This window comes from Thunnus maccoyii, chromosome 18 (assembly GCF_910596095.1).
Source record: "Thunnus maccoyii chromosome 18, fThuMac1.1, whole genome shotgun sequence".
In the NCBI taxonomy this organism is placed as follows: domain Eukaryota; kingdom Metazoa; phylum Chordata; class Actinopteri; order Scombriformes; family Scombridae; genus Thunnus; species Thunnus maccoyii.
Genome location: NC_056550.1, coordinates 12,224,931 through 12,243,763, shown reverse-complemented (window position 1 = coordinate 12,243,763; position 18,833 = coordinate 12,224,931). Strand labels below are relative to the sequence as shown.

Genomic DNA, 18,833 nt, shown 5'->3' with positions numbered 1-18,833 from the left:
AGGTTTGGTGAGTTAACACAAAGTGTTTGTCGTCTTTAGTTTAACACTGCATGTGTCTTAGTATAGAAGTACACTTAAAGTTATCGGTAGTAATAGTGATTATTGTGATAATTAAATCTTTAATTTATGACCATTAACTCACATTTAAAAGACACTGTCAATAACTTGACATCAAATTAACTGTAAACTGACAAAAATTAAAATTTGTGTTTGTTTTTCAGTATGTGACATAAATTATATTTGCTGATACAGAGCAAAAGAAAAATAATTAACTTGTTATGATTTTCATGTTCTTTCAGGGTAAAACTGAATTTAAGATTTATCCTTCCACTATTGAATTGAATATTATCTTTCTTCAGTGTCTAATGATTTTGTGAATATCTGCTCTTTTTCTTTATGCGCAGTGACTCTGTGCTTCAGTTCAGTTCAGGACAGGTTTTTGTATTACCACATATCACTGTGGTCACCCCCGTAAGTGTATACACACAGTGGCACACACTCATACAAAAACCTTTGCCTGATGTAGTGCATCGTCAGTTTTTTTAATACTGTATGTATTCAGCAGGCCTAATCGTGAAACACCATTCTACCAAACTCCATTTTATTTTTGATTATAACATTTGAAACCCAATTATTATTGTATTTTTGGAATCACATTTGTAGTTTTTCAGCCATGCAGCATGGTTCTAGGGGTGGCAATGACAGTCTGTTGCTCTGTCAGTCCATCTAATACTTTGGTCCTGACTGAAATATGTGAACTACTGGATGGATAGTTGGGAAATTTTATACAGATATTTATGGTCACCAGTTGACAAATGTTACTGACTTTATTAATACCCTGACGTTTCCTGTGGTGCCACCAGCAACTTAAAACAAAAAGACCAATACTTTGGTTTGTAATCAAATACCTGCAAAACTAATGACATTTCCATAAGCCTGGTGTACTTTTTATGTTTAGTGCTAATAAGCAAATGTTAGCATTCTAACACATTAAACTGAGATGGTGAACATGGTAAATGTTATACATGCTTAACATCAGCATGTTAGTTTTTCCATTGTATGTTAGCATACCAACATTACCATTTAGCTCAAAGCACAGCATCACACAGCTGCTAGCTGTAGACTCTTGTCTCGTGAAAATTTAATTGATCCTCTGTGTGTTAAAGAAACTGTCACTTTTAAGCTTGTGATGTCCGGATACAGTCCTTGTGTAACAACACATTATTGTCAATCTTTAAACATCTCTGCTTTTACTAGAAAAAGAGTTTTGTTGGACACGGCAGCAGTGAGCAGTTTCAGTTGTTTTCTGAATCAGCACCAGTTCCCTGACTATTATTTTTTTATTATTATCATTATTATTGTTCATGTTTTCACTATGCATATGTCATACAACCCTATAAACTTCACCTTGCACACTAGCTATCATGACACACACATATTTTTCATCTTAATTATAGTGTTTTTTATTTTACTCTAAAAAAGTTATCATAAGATCAGTTCACATCAAAGGAATCTGCAATGCAAATGATTTTTTTTCATTATTTATGTATTTAGGAGTAGTAATTTTGTGCATATTCCTGAAAGGGGCTTCACAATTACAAGAGTAAATCAAACACATATAAATAGAGTTATTTATATACTTTGTGCAGTAAAACCAAGAACAAAATGACAACATTTAACAAGATCAATAGGCTCTGACATGATGGATTTGGTCATTTGGTTTTTGCTTTCATGCACCTTACAACACACATGCGCACACGCATACACACATACACACACACATACACACACTTACTACCCATACACACTGACACCACTGATTACACTGATATGGCACAATTTCCTATCAGAGAAATACTGTACACCTTCCACTTACAGTATGATGACCTTCGACACTCTTGAGAGGTTTCTGTAACTGTGAATCACTGTGGCCATCCCAGTGCACAGTGATATGCAAAAGCCTATGCTACCAAACCCTTCTGTGAAACACACAATACATCAGCTTTTAATTTTAATATTTCAAATTACTGTGGGATTTTTGTTTTTGTTTTATGAATATTAGGAATATTTAATTGGATATTGAATACACAACATCTATCAATGATGAAAGTCTTCAGTAGTAAGTATTTGTGTACTTTTCTGCAGAGTCAGCAAACACATAATATTGTATTTGTAGGGGTTTGTTATGTGCTGGATTTTACATGATTTCATAGATGATGAGTTATAGTTCACAATTAATAATTTGACACAATTTAAATTAATTGAATAAATTGATAGTTTGATTGATTGATAGTTTATATATGTTTAGTATGTTAAGTCAGTAATAATTACTGTTTTCTCTTTTAATGTTACATTAAACTATGCATCTTATATTTTATTGGATAATATTGTGTTTTCAGTTATGAAGCTGTTGTATCAGTATTTTGTAAATATAACTTAAAGTTGTCCTCGTGCAAAATACGAGTCACTTGCAAAATATACATGATGTGACCACAGGATGTGAAAGTGCAAAGAATATTTAAGGGGTTTTCATTAACAAACACAAACAGTTTGAAGAGATTAACAAAAATATATAGTAAATAACTAAAAACATTTACAAACTTACATGTGGGGGACAGAATATTGGAAACACTTCTCAGTTTAATGAAATACAACACCATCAGCACCACTGACTGTTGCTTCATAAATCACCGCGGAGTTAAATCGGCAGTGTCCCATTGACTCAATATGGTAGATGGAGCGTCTGGGTTAAGAACAGAACACAATCAGCAACGGTTCTTATGGCACATTCAACCTTAGTGTGATATTCTCATTGCTCGTTCAACTTTCAGGTTAACGGGAGAGATAGAGATGAGTCTCACAATACGGTTTTGTTAAGGTGTGTAATAAAGTGCAATGTACGCTTGCAAGAGAGCACACCTTTTCCTGACTTGGTCTAGAAAGCAATGGAACTTTATAATGAAAAGGTTTAGATACAAATTTGAAGAGAGGAAGTCTCTGCATGTGTTTTAAGTTTATGATGAAGCAGCTTGTAATGAAAGACAGAACAGCAGTAGTGAGCACAGTATCTAAAAGTTTTATGACAAACAAAAAGCAAACAGCGTGTGGTGGCTGTTTAAACTTGAATGTAGTGTTCACTGAACTGCGATATGGCAAGTGAACTCTTTTGAATGACATGTACAATTATGCACTTAACCCTTGAAAAGGGAGACATGGGCCCAATCAACGCCATCTGCTTCCACATATTCTGGTGTTGATGTTTGGGTGTGCGCTTTTTAATGTCATTACTAGTATTGTTTTATGAGTAGATGTTTCTCAGTTGTAGTTGAATTACAGCCTCCGTAAATGTTTTGGAATTTATAATGAGTATTTGTACTTCAGCAACCTCAGACAAATCCCTGCACTGAAATGAAGCCTTTTAAAGATCAACTCCTCACTTTATCTAGCATGGAAGAAAAGTGATGTTGCACTGATCTCTATGGGCTGAAAGGTGTAAGTCTGTTGCACTTGTGACAACACCAAACTGTGATACAGCATTGTATTATGATATGTGTGCATATAGGTGCTGTGCTTTGCAGAGTAGATGCAGTGCAGGTAGAAGCCACTAGATGTCAGCACAAGCAAGACTTTCAGGTTGTTAAATGTTACTTTAAGCTCATCTTTACTGGCAGAATGCATCTAAAGACAGCCCGAACACTCAACAGATTTGTGAAAAATGCTTACAATGAGACTTTTATGAATTTGCCTCTGTCTGTGAGGATGTGTGTGTGCTGTATGTAAATGCCACCTCATGTCTGGATACATGCTGATATGCAAATATATTGTAAACACAACTTCAAGTTCTCCTTGTGCAAATCACTTACAAAATATCCGTGATTTGACCTCACAATGTGAATGTGCAAAGAATATTAAAGGGATTTCCATTAACAAACACAAACAGTTTAAAGACTGAAAATGAAAATGTTACATACACATATGCATAGGATAAAATATTGGAAACACTTTTGAGTTTAATGAAATACAACACCATCAGTAACCATAGGATTAAATCAGCAGTGAGTGTCACAAGGTCAAAAACTATACAGTCAGTAACTTTTTTTGTAGCACATTTGACACAAATCTGATATTCTCATTGCTCATTCAACTTTAGCTTTAAGGTTAACAGGAGAAATACAGATGAGTTTCCCAGCATGGTTTTGTTATGGTGTGTATTTAAATGTCATGTACCCAGTTACCATAGTAACCACAGTGACAGAAACACTCACACAAACCTTATCATGCTTACAAGAGAGCACACCTTTTCCTGACTTGATGGAAAACAATGGAACTTTCTAATGAAAAGGTTTAGATACAAATTTGAAGAGAGAAAGTCTCTGTATGTGTTTTAAGTTTATGACAAAAAAAAAAGTAGCTCATAGAATACTGTGTATTAAATATCTCTATAAATTATAATTTATGCTGCTTTGCCATTGTGACTGAGAATATATTCAAAACACCCGAACATCCAACACATTTGTGAAAAATGCTTACAATGAGGCTTTTATGAATTTGCCTGTGTCTATGAGAGTGGGTGTCTGCTGTATGTAGGAGCCACTTCACGCTCGGATACATGCTGATATGCAAATATGTTCAGTGAAAATGTGTCTTTTGCTTTGAGGAAGTTTATTTGTAGTACTGACAGTTTCCACAAAGTTTCACAGCAGCAGGTGTGGTCCCAGAGGTGCAGAGAGAGAGAGGAAGTGACTCTCTAACTATAATATAATTAGAAACACCAGGAAACAGAAAAACCTTCTTAGTTTAACTGATAACAAAAGTTTACGGTCTGTTGACTTGAACAGATGTTATTTTAGATGTTCTTAGAAACACTTATACACATACTCATTACATTTTTATGTGGCTGTCAAAATTATATCAATTGCAAGTTTGATATTTAGTATCATATTTATTGAATTAATGATAAAAGAAAATACAATCAACAAAATGAACAAAAATAGAATCACAAATATAAAAAGCAAAGATTTATAGTCAAAACTACAAAACACAAAACAATGTGTAGAAAATATCTATTTTTCCTTCAATACAATTTGTTATTTACATACCAATGAAAAATGAATATCATACTTCCATGATCTATAGTCATTATGTCACAACAGTAACCTATGCAGTAAAAAAATCTTCATATAATTTGTAGCAGTCTTATTTTTATTTATTTATTTTTTGTTTCTTTGTTTTTTTACAGGTTAGAGAGAAATCCATTTTCAGTGACATAGTTAATCATTATGTTTTAAGACAATTTATTATGGAAATAAACAGTAGATCATTGATTATGCACACATTTTAAAAAGTAGATTTAAACAAGACAAGAAACAAATGAAGACCTGTAGCTGTTTATGCTGCACATCCATCTCATCCTTTATTGACTCTTCATCTGAAAAAACAAACATTAAACAATTAAAAAAAAAAAAAACACTCAATCTGAAGATTCATCCTGTTAGAAGATTGACAAGCAAATGATCTGTGTGTCATCAGCCGACAGCTCTGACCAGCATATCTACTGCAGCTAGTGTTTTATAACTATTACATTAACAGTTCATTTCAATAATGTTTTTTAAGAACCTGCATAAAAAGTATTATCTTCATATATTAAGTCATGGTAACTCCCTTTGATTGGTTACTTAAAGATGGTTGGTATCTATGATGTTGCTAATCTAATAAAATGTCACTCACAGCCCAGCGTGTTTCCGAGGTTGGAGATGTTCTGCACTCTGCTACTGATAAATGTTGATCAGTCACACCTGTGCTGATTAGCCGCACTGAAAATGATGCATTTCACATCACTTTACTGTGTAAAAACCAACACAATGAGCCTGTAATATCACATTTTTAACTCAAACATAAAATATGTTATAACCAGATAGAGCAATTTACCAGTCAGCTTCAGAGATTGATTTGGTGCCAATTAACTCTTCACATATTGAAGGAAGCTAATGAGCCAAACTCCTTGAATGTCAGTTTAGTCCATTAAGACTTGACAAGGTTACTTCAGTGTCTTCATAATGGATCAGATATCTTCTGAGACTTTAGACTGTTAAACTTTTAAACCACTCTTTACAACTGACAGACTGATTATTCAATGATGTGATATTTCCTGTTTGTTTTGCTGTGTCTTATTTATTTTATCAAGCTAAATGGATTCATTTCTTCCAGTCTTCCTTTCAGGATCTTTGTAGCAGAAAAACTTGCTACTTACGGTTAACATGACTGATGTTTATTTTATAACCTGATTATATTCTTTATTATATGCTATACAGTTGTTAGACTTGAGTAAAGTGAAAAGCCTGCATGTTTACCTTGACCAGACTGAATATCATGTTATAGAAGAGAGTGAATATGAAGAGGAATATGAAGGAGGAGGTTGTGGACCACAGGCTGCTGAACTCGTCCTCTTCAGTGGAATCATCTGTGCAACTCACAGCAATATTGACTTTTGACTCTGAGGGACAATCTAAGAAGGATGTATAAATTGTGTGATGAGAGATGTGTGTGTTTGTGTGTGTGTGTGTGTGTGTGTGTAAGGATATAGAGGGAAGAGAGCAGAGGGGAGGAAAGAGAAGAAAGACAGAGAGGATGAAAAAAGAAAAAAAAGAGAAGAAAAGAAATGGAAAGCTGCAGTGTTGTTGTGGGGGATCTCTTGTTGGGAGCCACGGTGAGAGACAGAGTTTTATGTTATTTTATTTTATATGTTTTTATTTTGAGCTTAAATTCTCTTCAGATAAGATGATCACTGAACTACAAACATTAATTGTGCAGTTAAATGTTTTGTCTAAATGTTTAACTGAGAGTTTATTGTTAACAGTCTGATTATTTCACCTTTTCTCAGTTTGCAGGATTAATATGAAATCAAAACTCCAATACTCACTGAATATAGAACAGGTTTGATTGATTTTTGATTTTTTTTTTTTTTGCTTCAAAATATTTATTTTTTTTACCTTTCTTTCTCTTTCTTGTCTTCACATTCCTTTCTCACAGAGAGAAATAAAATGCAAAAAAAAATACAACAATAATAGTAAAATCTTGGCTGTAAAAACAAAAACAAAACTCTATCAGAAAAAAATCACATTAACTTTAAGTGTCTTCATAAGATTTTTATGATTTTTAAAAATTAAAATGACGATTTGATTTGAGAAGAAATACTGATCTTTTCAACTTCAACAGAACCTATTTAAATAAAATGTAATCAATTATTCAACAATATGTAAATAAATGTGATTCATAAGGAAGTGAAGTGTGTGTGTGTGTGTGTGTGTGTGTCAGTGAGAGGACAGAAGAGCTCACATCAGTTCAGCTTCAACATCAACCATGTTCTCTGCAGCTCTGATGCTGCTGCTGGCAGCTGGATCCTGTGAGGAGCTTTCAGTGGATTCACACTAATAAACACATTAGAAACACTGAATAGTCAGATGAATGATGGAGATAATGTTGATTTCTCTTTCCACAGGTGTGTACAGTATTGATCTCATCCAGCCAGACTCAATGGTTGTGCAGCCTGGACAGTCTTTGACCATCACCTGTCAGGTCTCTGGTTATTCTCTGACTGATAACAACTATGCAACAGGTTGGATCAGACAGCCTGAAGGAAAACCAATGGACTGGATTTTGCATCGGTGGGGAGGAGGCAGCTTTTATCAAAATAATGCTCTGAAGAACAAGTTCCTTTATCACACACACACCGCTAATAGTTCAGTGACATTATAGGGACTGAATCTGCAGTCTGAGGACACAGCTGTTTATTACTGTGTACGTCACCCCACAGTGATACAAACCACCAACAGACCTGCACAAATACCCAGAGAGTCATGTGACTGAAACACACACAAACATGTTTTAAATATGAACATTAATAAAGATAGTGCTCTCTGCTTAGTTGATAACAATTTGTATTTGTGGAATTCACAGAACCTCTATATCTATGAAGGCAGGAACAAATACACATAAAGTGTGAAGATTTCCTTTTTCATTTGGCCAAACTGAAATATAGCTGTAACTTGCTACACCATGTATTAAAGACTGTCAATGTTGAACTTAAAAGTTTTGTTCACCTTCTCCAACAGGTCAGAAACTAGCTGACAGGACTTTGATATTTTACATTTTCCTCTGTTGTTGTAGATATATTCCTTATGAAAGTGTATCTGTGTTAAATATTTCCTTTTTAAACCTGTAGAGGGAGGTCTATGCAAACTCTTCCTTCCTTATAAACAGATAATCAGTAACTGTCATAGTTTGCAGCAGAACAACTGGGGAAATTTTATACATCTGAACAGAGAGAACTGAACCACAGTGTTTATTACAGAATAAAAATTACACTTGCCCGGAGTTTATTGTTTGTAGTTACTATTCATGATAAGAAAACCGATTCTTTTACTTCTTTTGTAAATGTTCAACCCCTGATTTTCAAGTTTGATGGATGATGATCTTCATTTCTTTGTTTACAGGAGTTCAAAGTGAAATCAAACTGGACCAGTCTCCCTCTGAGGTGAAAAGACCCGGAGAGACAGTGAAGATGTCATGTGTCATATCTGGATTTGACATGGCAGACTACTTTATTCAGTGGATAAGACAGAGACCAGGCAAAGCTCTGGAGTGGATTGGGAGGATGGATGCAGGTTCAAACTCTGCTATCTATGTCAGCTCCTTTCAAAGTCGTTTCATCATGACTGAAAATGTGTCCAACAGCATCAGTACCTTGAGATCAAGAGTCTGACAGCAGAAGATTCTGCTGTTTACTTCTGTGCTCGATAAAACCCAGTGACTGAAGACAGTGAAGCAGCTGCACAAAAACCTCCACAGACAACAAGTAGCTACATATGATGACAGTGACATCTTGGTTTTCTGATGAGCTGCATGTTACAAAAGCACTTTGAAAATATCCATAACAGATTTCTTTATATTTTAAACTTGTTGGTAGTTTTTATTGTCTTTCTGATCTTACATCATTCAAATAAATAGACTGAGTTCTTTCAACTGTCAAATCATAATTTAAATAGCAAATGTCACATTAACAAGTACAAACTTTACATTTCATGAAATGAGTTCAAAAAGGGGAAACAAGTTGAGGAACATTTGATCAGAGAGTGAACTTGATGGATCAGAGGTGACCTCAGTCCAAAACATATTCAGAGCACTGGTGGATGGTTTTACTTAGTCAGATGACAATAAAGCAGATTTCAAATGGCAGTATGTTGCTGATTAAAACAATAGAATATTTATATTATTTTATGCTCTCATCTGCTGCCCAATATACTCAGAGGGAGTATAACCTTGATGACGATTTTTTTTTTAATCATTTAAATAAGGAGTCTCATGTTTGAATTAAGATTAATATTTTTAATTTTATTTAAAAAAAATGTTGTAGTGGCAATACTTATAGACATTATACACATATTAAACTAAAACATGTCAGACAAAAGTTAAATTGACTGAAGCCTGCACATTAATTCCCCAGTTTAACCAAATAACAGATCCAAATTCAGTCCCCAGTCCAGTTGTTTCCTCCCTGTGAGTCAATGCAAAACCTTGATGTCTTCCACCTCTACTTATCTAACTGCAGAGAGGATGACAGAGAACAGTGGACGCACAGTTTAACATGATGGACTATAGGACAGGACTGCTGCTTTTAACTCTCTGCTGGGCAGGTAAGGATTTTGACTTTTATTCTTTTGTTGATAATTTAAGTTATAAAAAATAATTAATGTCATTATAATCATATTTTTGTCTTGACAGGTGTTGATGGGCAGACTCTGACAGAATCTGAACCAACAGTTAAAAAGCCTGGAGAATCCCACAAACTGACCTGTACAACATCTGGATTCACATTGAGTAGCTATGCTATGAGCTGGGTCAGACAGGCTCCTAGAAAAGGACTGGAGTGGGTTGCAACTAGCGGTAGTGGTGGTAGCAAATCGTACTCTCAGTCAATTGAAGGCCGGTTCACCATCTCCAGAGACGACAGCAGAGAGCAGCTGTATCTGCAGATGAACAGTCTGAAGACTGAAGATTCTGCTGTTTATTATTGTGCTCGATGGCCACAGTGACTGGAGTTGGTTGAGCAGCTGTACAAAATCCTACAATACTCATCCTGATAGGCCTCAACTACCTCATATAATGATGTAACTTCAATTAAGTTGAAAGTAGTAGTATAGTCGTCATTTTAAAACCTTTTAAGGCTGCACAAGCAAAACATGACAAAGTGCAGATTGAAACTTGATAAGCTGAAATATAAAAGCCAGACAAAACAGTACTTAACAAAGAAAAAACAAAGACCACAAACATGTGAACAATCATTCACATTTATTCACGTAAATAAAAGGTTATCACTCAGATATCTACGTTACCAAACTATCATCACAGTATCATCAGTTACTGTATATGTTGAGATAGAAAAGAGTTACAGTCCCTCATTTTAAACTCTAGAGGGCAGACAAGGACTGACTGTGTTACTGATCACAGTAATGATCTTGGATTGAAATGATAGTGATGAAAAGAGATTGTTTCATTTGTCTTGAGCACAGTTAGTGTTAATATTTTCATCCTGATAGATGGGATGGCACAGTGGTTCGATGTTTAGCACTCTCACCTCACAGCAAGAAGGTCCTGCGTTCAAATCCACTGTGAGGATCTGGGTTTTCTCTGAGTGTCTGCGGTAAGAAACGTGGTTTGGAAGATGGATGTAATGAGTCGATGCAAATTTTAATCTCTTCCATCTCTTTTATGTCACTGCAAGCTGAAGACAAACCATACCACCAACCAGACATACAACAAATTTTCACAATGACTGTAGCTACATATTTAACTTTTCTGATGCTATCAGTGATTTCTGGTGAATACGACATCTCTGCACACATCTTTTTCTATTTCAATAGATTTTGTTTGGCTGTGTTTTGATCAAACTGCTTTCTTCTCCAGATGTTTGCAGTCAGACTCTGACTGAGTGTGGACCTGTGGTAAAGCTGCATGGAGAATCCCACAAACTGACCTGTACATATGCAGGAATATTAGATGATGACGCTTATATCAGCTGGATCAGACAAGCTGAAGGAAAAGCACTGGAGTGGGTTGCCTACATTTCTGCTCCAAGTGGAAGCATTAAAGCTCATTCCACGTCAGTCCAGAATCGCTTCACCATTTCCAGAGACAACAATGTGGACCAGGTGTATCTGCAGATGAACAGCCTGAAGACAGAAGACTCTGCTGTTTATTATTGTGGTCAAAAGCCACAGTGATACAGGAAGAGCTGCACACAAACCACTGCACATGTGACTGTGACACTCACTCATAGAAAGCGTTTGTTTGATTTGATTGATTGATTGGGACAGTGTGCAGTTTTTAAACATTAAAGATACACTGCACCAGAGTTAGCTCAAAGCTAATTTGCATCCGCAGTCCCCCACAATCAAAACATACAACAGAACAACAACAAACAGTACAAAGCAAAAAACACACCATACAAAATACAAAATACAAAGCTACACACAGCACATCACATACACCCACAATGTCAATTAGAAATTAATGATGCATAATTGTCAAATTAAAAGCAAGACTACCTGTGCTAATTAGAAGACCATAGATAAAGTTTAGACTCAGTGGTCACACAGCTGATTGGTCTTTAGTAGATTTTTTAATTTGGCCTTGAATGTGTTGATGGAACTGCAGCTCTTCATATCATCAGGTACGGCATTCCACTGAGTTGAATTCAGATTTTTTACCCCCATGATTTTGTCACAATTTGATCTAAACTGCAGCAAAAGTGAAGTCTACACACCGTCAGACTGATTGTCTCTTGTTATGAGGCTGAGCAGCACTTTATCTGTAAGAACAATCACAAAAATGTATTTGATCACAAATTCTGTCCTGACCCCTCAAATCTACTGATGGCTTTCTGAAAGGATAAAATCACCCTGATTCTGATCAAATGTATTTTTTTGATATTCCGGTTTTCATCCATTAATCTCATAATGACCTTAAATGAATTATATAATCTGTTGTTTATTTTCATTTGAATGTGTTCAGATTCTTCAAGTTTTCGACAAGCTGAAAGTTTTAAGTCTTGTAATATTTCTAAAATATCATAATAAATACTTACAAATATAAATTGGAAATACAGTATTTTGAATTTAAAATACATTTTTTAAACTAATGTAGCTTGACAGATTATGATGCTACAATTGAGTAAAGATGGTAACTGCAATTTAGTGGTTTGGCATTGTATCAGTATAATTTAATTAAATTAAAATCAGTAAAAAGCTTATTTAAATTACCTATAATTTTTTAGTTTCCTTACAGATTAAAAAAAAAAAAGACTGGATATGTTGTTTAAGTTATTGATGGATGATGGTAGTAAATTAAAAAGGGTAGTGCAAAATTTAAATCCACCAATTTATAACCTTAAATATAGTTTTGTTGATTAGTTTGTTGATTGATTTTGTTTCATTGTATTATTTCCACCAGCTGGCAATATATAGTGAGTCTCCTTCCTCTTCAGAGCAGCAAAAAGTGTTTGGTTTTTGTGTGAGGGTTTATCATTGTGATGGCTGGGGTGGCACTGTGATATACATCCATACACAAACCTCAGAGCAACAATCTAACACTCATCCATTCTTGTGTTGAAGAAGAAGGACAGGACAAAATATTTCTCATTGGAATATGGGGTAACTACTGTGTTTATCATTTTTAATGAACATATTATAAGTTAAAAGTTAATTATTTAGGAGTTGAAAGTTGTTGTTAGTGCACGGATGGAAATGTTGTCTTCACTTAAAAAAAAGATTAAGATGAATGAAACACTGATGCTCACAGGATGACACCAAGGTATCATACTTACCATGAAAGACTGGATTTATGTGTTTTATACATTAATTAAGGTTTGAAATGTTTATCTGGTGCTTCAGGTTTTTCTTCAGGCAGTGAATGGAGATGCAGCACCGTGATTATTTCGACTACTGGGGTCATGGGATTGAAGTCACAGTTTATTCAGGTAAGCCACTTTAAACATAATATTTGCAGTCATCAGTTTTAGAGCAGACAAGCTGTTTTTAATGCAGCTGTTTCTTAGAAACCATTTGAAAAAGTTATTCATTTTTTGTGCTTAATGCAGAAGGTGGCTTTTCTCTTACTGTGTATATTTAACTATTCACCACACAGTAACAGCATTTTTATCATAAGGTTCTGTGTGAACATATGTGAACATAGCAATACATATTTTCTGTACTTGTTTTACAGGAAGATAAATACAGGGTCAGTATGTTTCAATTAAACAACTTAACGAAGAGAAAATATAGTATATAGTTTCTTTTGAAATACCACAGGGACAACTGACTTTTTCAAAGATCCTATGATTGATAGATATACTTTATTCATCCCCAATGGAGAAATTTCAATATATCACCACATAATAAGGAAGACAGTTATGTCTATTAATATGATTTACATATCCAAGCGATATACTTCTCCTTTTAGAAATATTTTCTCTCTTGGAAAATGCATCTTTAAGGCCCAACAAAATATCACATTGTTCTCAAAAGATGAATGGGAATAGTGGATTTATATGATTTTCTTGAACTACTTAAACTGAAGACATCATAAATATAGAGATAGTTGGACTTTTTTAGCCCAGTGATGATGAGTATTGTAGGATTTTGTACAGCTGCTCAACCAACTCTAGTCACTGTGGCCATAGAGCACAATAATAAACAGCAGAATTGTCAAAGTGAGACATAATTGTAGTCCTACTTGATCTTATATTTTGCATGTCTTATTTTTATTATATGTATCTGGTTTTAGTGAGTTGCCATGCATGCTTTTTTAGATGGTTTTTTATTTTCTAATATTGTGTTTTAACTTGGACTGAGTGCATTGAACTCTAATTGATCAAGTGATGGACTAAGTGAGAACACCAGCGAGTTATTGGATGACACACCCCACTTCACTCAGGATTGGCGGACTGGACTGAGTTCCTTCATTTTTTTGGCCGAGTGTGAGAGGTGAAGGAGGTGGAGAAGGAAGGAAAGGCAGGAGAGACCTGTGGAGAGGGGTCGCTCCACAGAAAATCGGTTGCAGTTGGTCGTGGGAACCTGAGGACGGAGACTACTCGTTGAAGCATCGTGGATACACCGGAGGAAAGGTGCAGCTGGGACGAGGAAGCAGACAGACCACAGCAGGACGAGCCAGGCGTCGATGACAGAGACTTGGTTCAACGCGCACTATTACGATAAGTAAAGGAATGTGTATCAGGCTACTCTGAGGGCGTGTGTGCTAGTGGTAGTCATAGGTCACTTGAATGAGGATATTTATTTTCCTCCTCCTACAGCGGCTCCGTATACAAGGTCCTGGAAGAAGCGGCGTGGCTGGAGCAGAGGAGCCGACAGCTGCAGGACTTCCTTTCTCCCTCGTGTCACAGAGAACTTGAGTACCCCCCTTCCCCTATCTATTCATTGGCTCACACCATTGGAACAGACATTTTAAGGATTTTTTTTATTCCATTTTAAAGATTCTTGGTTATCACAAGTTTCTTTTCAAAATAACTCATTCTTCACCCTGTTTTAACAACTTGTAAATAAAATTCCTGCATTGTCACTGTGCGTGCGATGTATTTTTTTAAGAGTGGAAATTCAAGCTGGTATTTTTAAAAGAACCTCACACTTGTGTGACAGAATCTTCAGACTGTTCATCTGCAGATACAGCTGCTCTCTACTGTTGTCTCTGGAGATGGTGAACTGGCCTTGAACTGACTGAGAGTAGGAGATCTCAGCACTGTCATATCTAATAGTTGCAATCCACTCCAGTCCTTTTCCAGGAGCCTGTCTGATCCAGGCCATCCAAGAGCTATCAAAGTCAAGCTCAGAGGCTGTACAGGTCAGTTTGTGGGATTCTCCAGGCTTTTTAACTGCTGGTTCAGATTCTGTCGAAGTCTGACCATCAACACCTGTCAAGCCAAAAAAGAAAATAATCAGTTACTTTAAGCTGGTAACTTTTTAAAGGCAGCTTCAACTCAGGATCTGTGCAAATCTTTACCTGCCCAGCAGACAGGTAAAAGCAGCAGTCCTGTCCTATTGTCCATGTTAAACTGTGTCCACTGTTCTGTCATCCTCTCTGCAGTCAGATAAGTAGAGGTGGAAGACATCAAGGTTTTGCATTGACTCCTCCTCACAGCAAAGAGAGAACTGCATTGAACTTTTTAAAATGTGCAATACTGAAAAGCTTCAACATGATAATGAAGTTTGAATACAAAAAAGTAACTCCTGAAAAAATGTTTTTCATAGTGTTATACTTTTTTATTTCTTTTATCTCTTATCTCTCTCACAAACTTTTTATAAGTCATATTCAGAACTTCAGGCAAAAGAAAACCCCAGTAGGCATAAATGAAGAAAACTGATGAAAATACGTCAAAAACATGTAACCCCTCAGTACATGGATATCATTTATCTCTATTTTCTTTAGTCAATAATAAAATATCCAATCAAAAATATAAACTTTGTGTAAAACAAAAGTTGCAGTGGAAAGTAAACAATTTGTCATTTTCTTTGCACTTTGATCAATGAAGTTGGAATATAGCCAAGTTTTGAATTGACTCGTCCTCACATGGAGGATAGAATTTGACCTTTTGTTTGTTGTGCAAAACAATAATGCAATAATTTCAACACAAGCTAAATTAATTTTAAATTAGGCAATCTATATTTGAAACTTCCATTTAATCAGAATTGTCTGCACAAGTTGAATATCGTGTTCAAAGTTTGAGTTGCAACTATCTCGTGTTGTTGGATATCAGAGTATCACTCAACAAATACATATTTTTAACACACTCACAACTGAATTATCAAGACACAAAATCCTAACTTTGCTAAAACATGAGATGAATCTCACCTCAGATAATTAAAATGATTTTCATACACATGAACAAAAACCAATGGCTGCCTATGAGAAAGGACATCTAAAATCTGATGAACCATTTTTAAAAATGGTGAACATTAATCTACAATATGCAGAGGACTAAGACATCAAACAACCTGTTTAATTTCTAATCAATAATAGTGCAGAGGAGCAAGAAAGAAGTAACACTGTTGTTAGTTGTTTATAACTTTATTTTATTTTAATACCACAGCCTATTTAACTTAATTACAGTTTGCTAATATTTTGATCTACTGAGGTCACCTGTAATGTTTGCATCTATACTGGAGACAGATCGTACCAAAGACTGTGAAAGTGTTCTGTAAAGCTCTTGTATTCTCACGAGTAAAAGGAGAAAACGTTACATTTCTTGTCCTGTTCAGTCCTTCCTCCCATTGTTAGTCCAGATTGACAAAAGTAATTTTTGTGGAGCCACAAACTAAAACTAAAAGTCACATAAAGAAAGATTATTTATGTTTCATTTCTTGTTGTTAGATATGTGAAGATCTTCACCTGCCCAGCAGATAGTTAAAAGCAGCAGTCCTGTCCTATAGTCCATCATGTTAAACTGTGTGTCCACTGTTCTCTGTCATCCTCTCTGCAGTCAGATAAGTAGAGGTGGAAGACATCAAGGTTTTGCATTGACTCCTCCTCACAGCAAGCAGAGAACTGAACTGAGCTTTTTAAAATGTGCAATAATAATTTTAATATAAAGTTCATACTCATTATCATTAAGTTTTAATAGAAAAAATACCTCCTGAACAAATGTTGCTTTGTTTTGTTTTTCTCACAAAGTGCTCATAACATTCAGGATGTCAGGGGGAAAGAAAACCCCGGTAAGAATATGTATATATATAAGTGAAGAAAACTGATGAGAATACATGAAAAATATGTAACTCCTCAGTACATGGATGTTATTAATACCCATCTTCTTCAGTCAATAAAAATATAATGTCCAATGTCAAAACATAAACTCTGTTTCTTGTGTCATAAGTAGAGGTGGAAGACATCAAGGTTTTGCATTGACTCCTCCTCACAGGGAGGAAACAACTAGACTGGACTTGGCCAGCATTTTGATCTACTGTTAAAATTACAGTATAAACTGTATTAAAGCTTAGAGTTGTGCTTCCAGCCAAATGTGTTATGATTCATGCATGATGTCTTTTGAAATCAGACTTTTGATCTGAAAATAAAAGTAATAATAATGAGAAGCACATACATAACAGAAAAAAGGTTGCAAGATTTTGTTGCCAACTCTGAATTAACAGATGCAGGGTTTCCTAAAACACACTGCAAACTGTTCACAACTGTATTATCATCCAAACAACAAATATTTTCATACTGTACTTACACAAGCAGATAATTTAATTAATGAAATAATAGGCACTAATGTAAAGTATGTGAGGTGTAAAAACAGCAATATGGGCCTTTAAATATTCTGATATTCATCCGTCTGTCTGGCAAGGAGCAAAAGGCCAAACATACTGAGAGCATTATATGGTCATCAGTATCACCATATAAATGGTTAATTCAGTGAAAGAGTGTTACAGTAATGCTGCTGTGATTAGATTTTAAACTCTTGATTAAATCTCTTGAGGTTACTGTAGAGAAATTAACTTTTGTCAGATGCAGGCCTTTAGAAAGACCACATGTTACTGTAGTTGAATTTGTTTTATGGTTCATTTTGCATTTTTGAAAATGCAGAATCTACTGTGAGTCATTAATGGTGGTGAGATAGATTAAAGTACTGAGTAACTAATTACTGAACTTCTAAATGTATTTTTTATTTCATAATCTCACAGTCCTAAATATGATGTTGTTTACATTTAGCAGGTGATTTTTGTACTGTACATGTTTTGCTTGTTTGTGTCTCCAGAAGACAGAAACACAGCTGCATCTGTCCTCTACTGTAAGTGTCTGTTGGATGTGTGGCTGCCTGAGAGGTTTTTGTTCAGGTCTGCTGATGGTTTGTGTTATTGTGGGTCTCTGGCACAGTAATACACAGCAGTGTCGTCAGGCTGTAGATTCTGTCCATTTAGAGTCACTCTGTTGCTGGAAGAGTCTAAGTTGACACTAAATTTGTTCTTTAGTGAATCTTTGACAGTTGTGTCATAACTCATCCACTCCAGTTCTTTCCCTGCAGGCTGTCTAATCCAAGCTGTGAAATAGTCGCTAAGAGAATAAGAGACCTGACAGGTGATGGTCAGACGTTGACCTGGTTGCACAGTCACTGAGGCTGGCTGTGTCAACTGTTCACACTTCACACCTGTTAAAAGAAGAAAATGTTTTGTTACAAATGATCAAGTTACACTGCAAAAGAAGAACTGCTGACTATGACAAATCCAGAGAGACTCACAGGATCCAGCTGCCAACAGCAGCAGCAGAGCTACAGAGAACATGGTTTATGGTGAAACTGATGTGCTGTGAGCTTCTGATCCTCTTTCACCTCCACTGACAGTCTCATGAGAAATCTTTATAACTGCGTAACAAGGAAGATCACTGAGTTTGCATAGAATCAAATATAGAGCATAAGAATGTGTGACAAACTGGAGCTAAATAGAGGAAGTTGTCATTAATATTATTTTCTTCACACTGTCTTGAAATAATAATTTCAGTGTCCTTTTTAATTATTATTTCACAGAGGTAGAATCAAGGCCTTGATTCCGATATTTAAATATTCATCACCAACTCACTTGTATCTAAACAGTTTATTAATGATAGCAGTTTTATCACTCATTTAATCAACTCAAGTCCCTGTATTTAATGAAACATGTCAAGTGTTTCAAATAATGCATTTCTACTTTTGTACAAAAAATATTTTATTGATACTCAAATATATTTTTGAGAAATTGAAACATTTTGTAAATTCAAATATAATTTTATACAATTTA

The 18,833-nt window shown here is 35.2% G+C and overlaps 1 long non-coding RNA gene and 3 gene segments (V, D, J or C); 2 read left to right on the top strand and 2 right to left on the bottom strand.

The window, feature by feature from the left end:
• The window catches only part of LOC121883742, a 37,392-nt gene extending 22,504 nt beyond the window's left edge, over nt 1-14,888 (bottom strand). Inside the window, 2 exon segments of the C gene segment in view lie at nt 13,734-13,765; nt 14,712-14,888. Of these exon segments, the coding sequence occupies nt 13,734-13,765; nt 14,712-14,873 (194 nt within the window).
• LOC121883801 lies at nt 7,307-10,987 on the top strand. The segment is given in 2 exon segments: nt 7,307-7,402; nt 9,781-10,987. Coding segments are annotated over 2 exon segments (354 nt in total).
• Nucleotides 13,850-14,631, top strand: LOC121883815. Its single transcript, XR_006092266.1, has 2 exons — nt 13,850-14,270; nt 14,366-14,631. It is a non-coding gene; the product is annotated as an uncharacterized LOC121883815 (long non-coding RNA).
• A 2,942-nt stretch (nt 14,889-17,830) lies between the features above and the next one.
• LOC121883799 lies at nt 17,831-18,380 on the bottom strand. The segment is given in 2 exon segments: nt 17,831-18,208; nt 18,299-18,380. Coding segments are annotated over 2 exon segments (336 nt in total).
• Nucleotides 18,381-18,833: the final 453 nt, after the last annotated feature.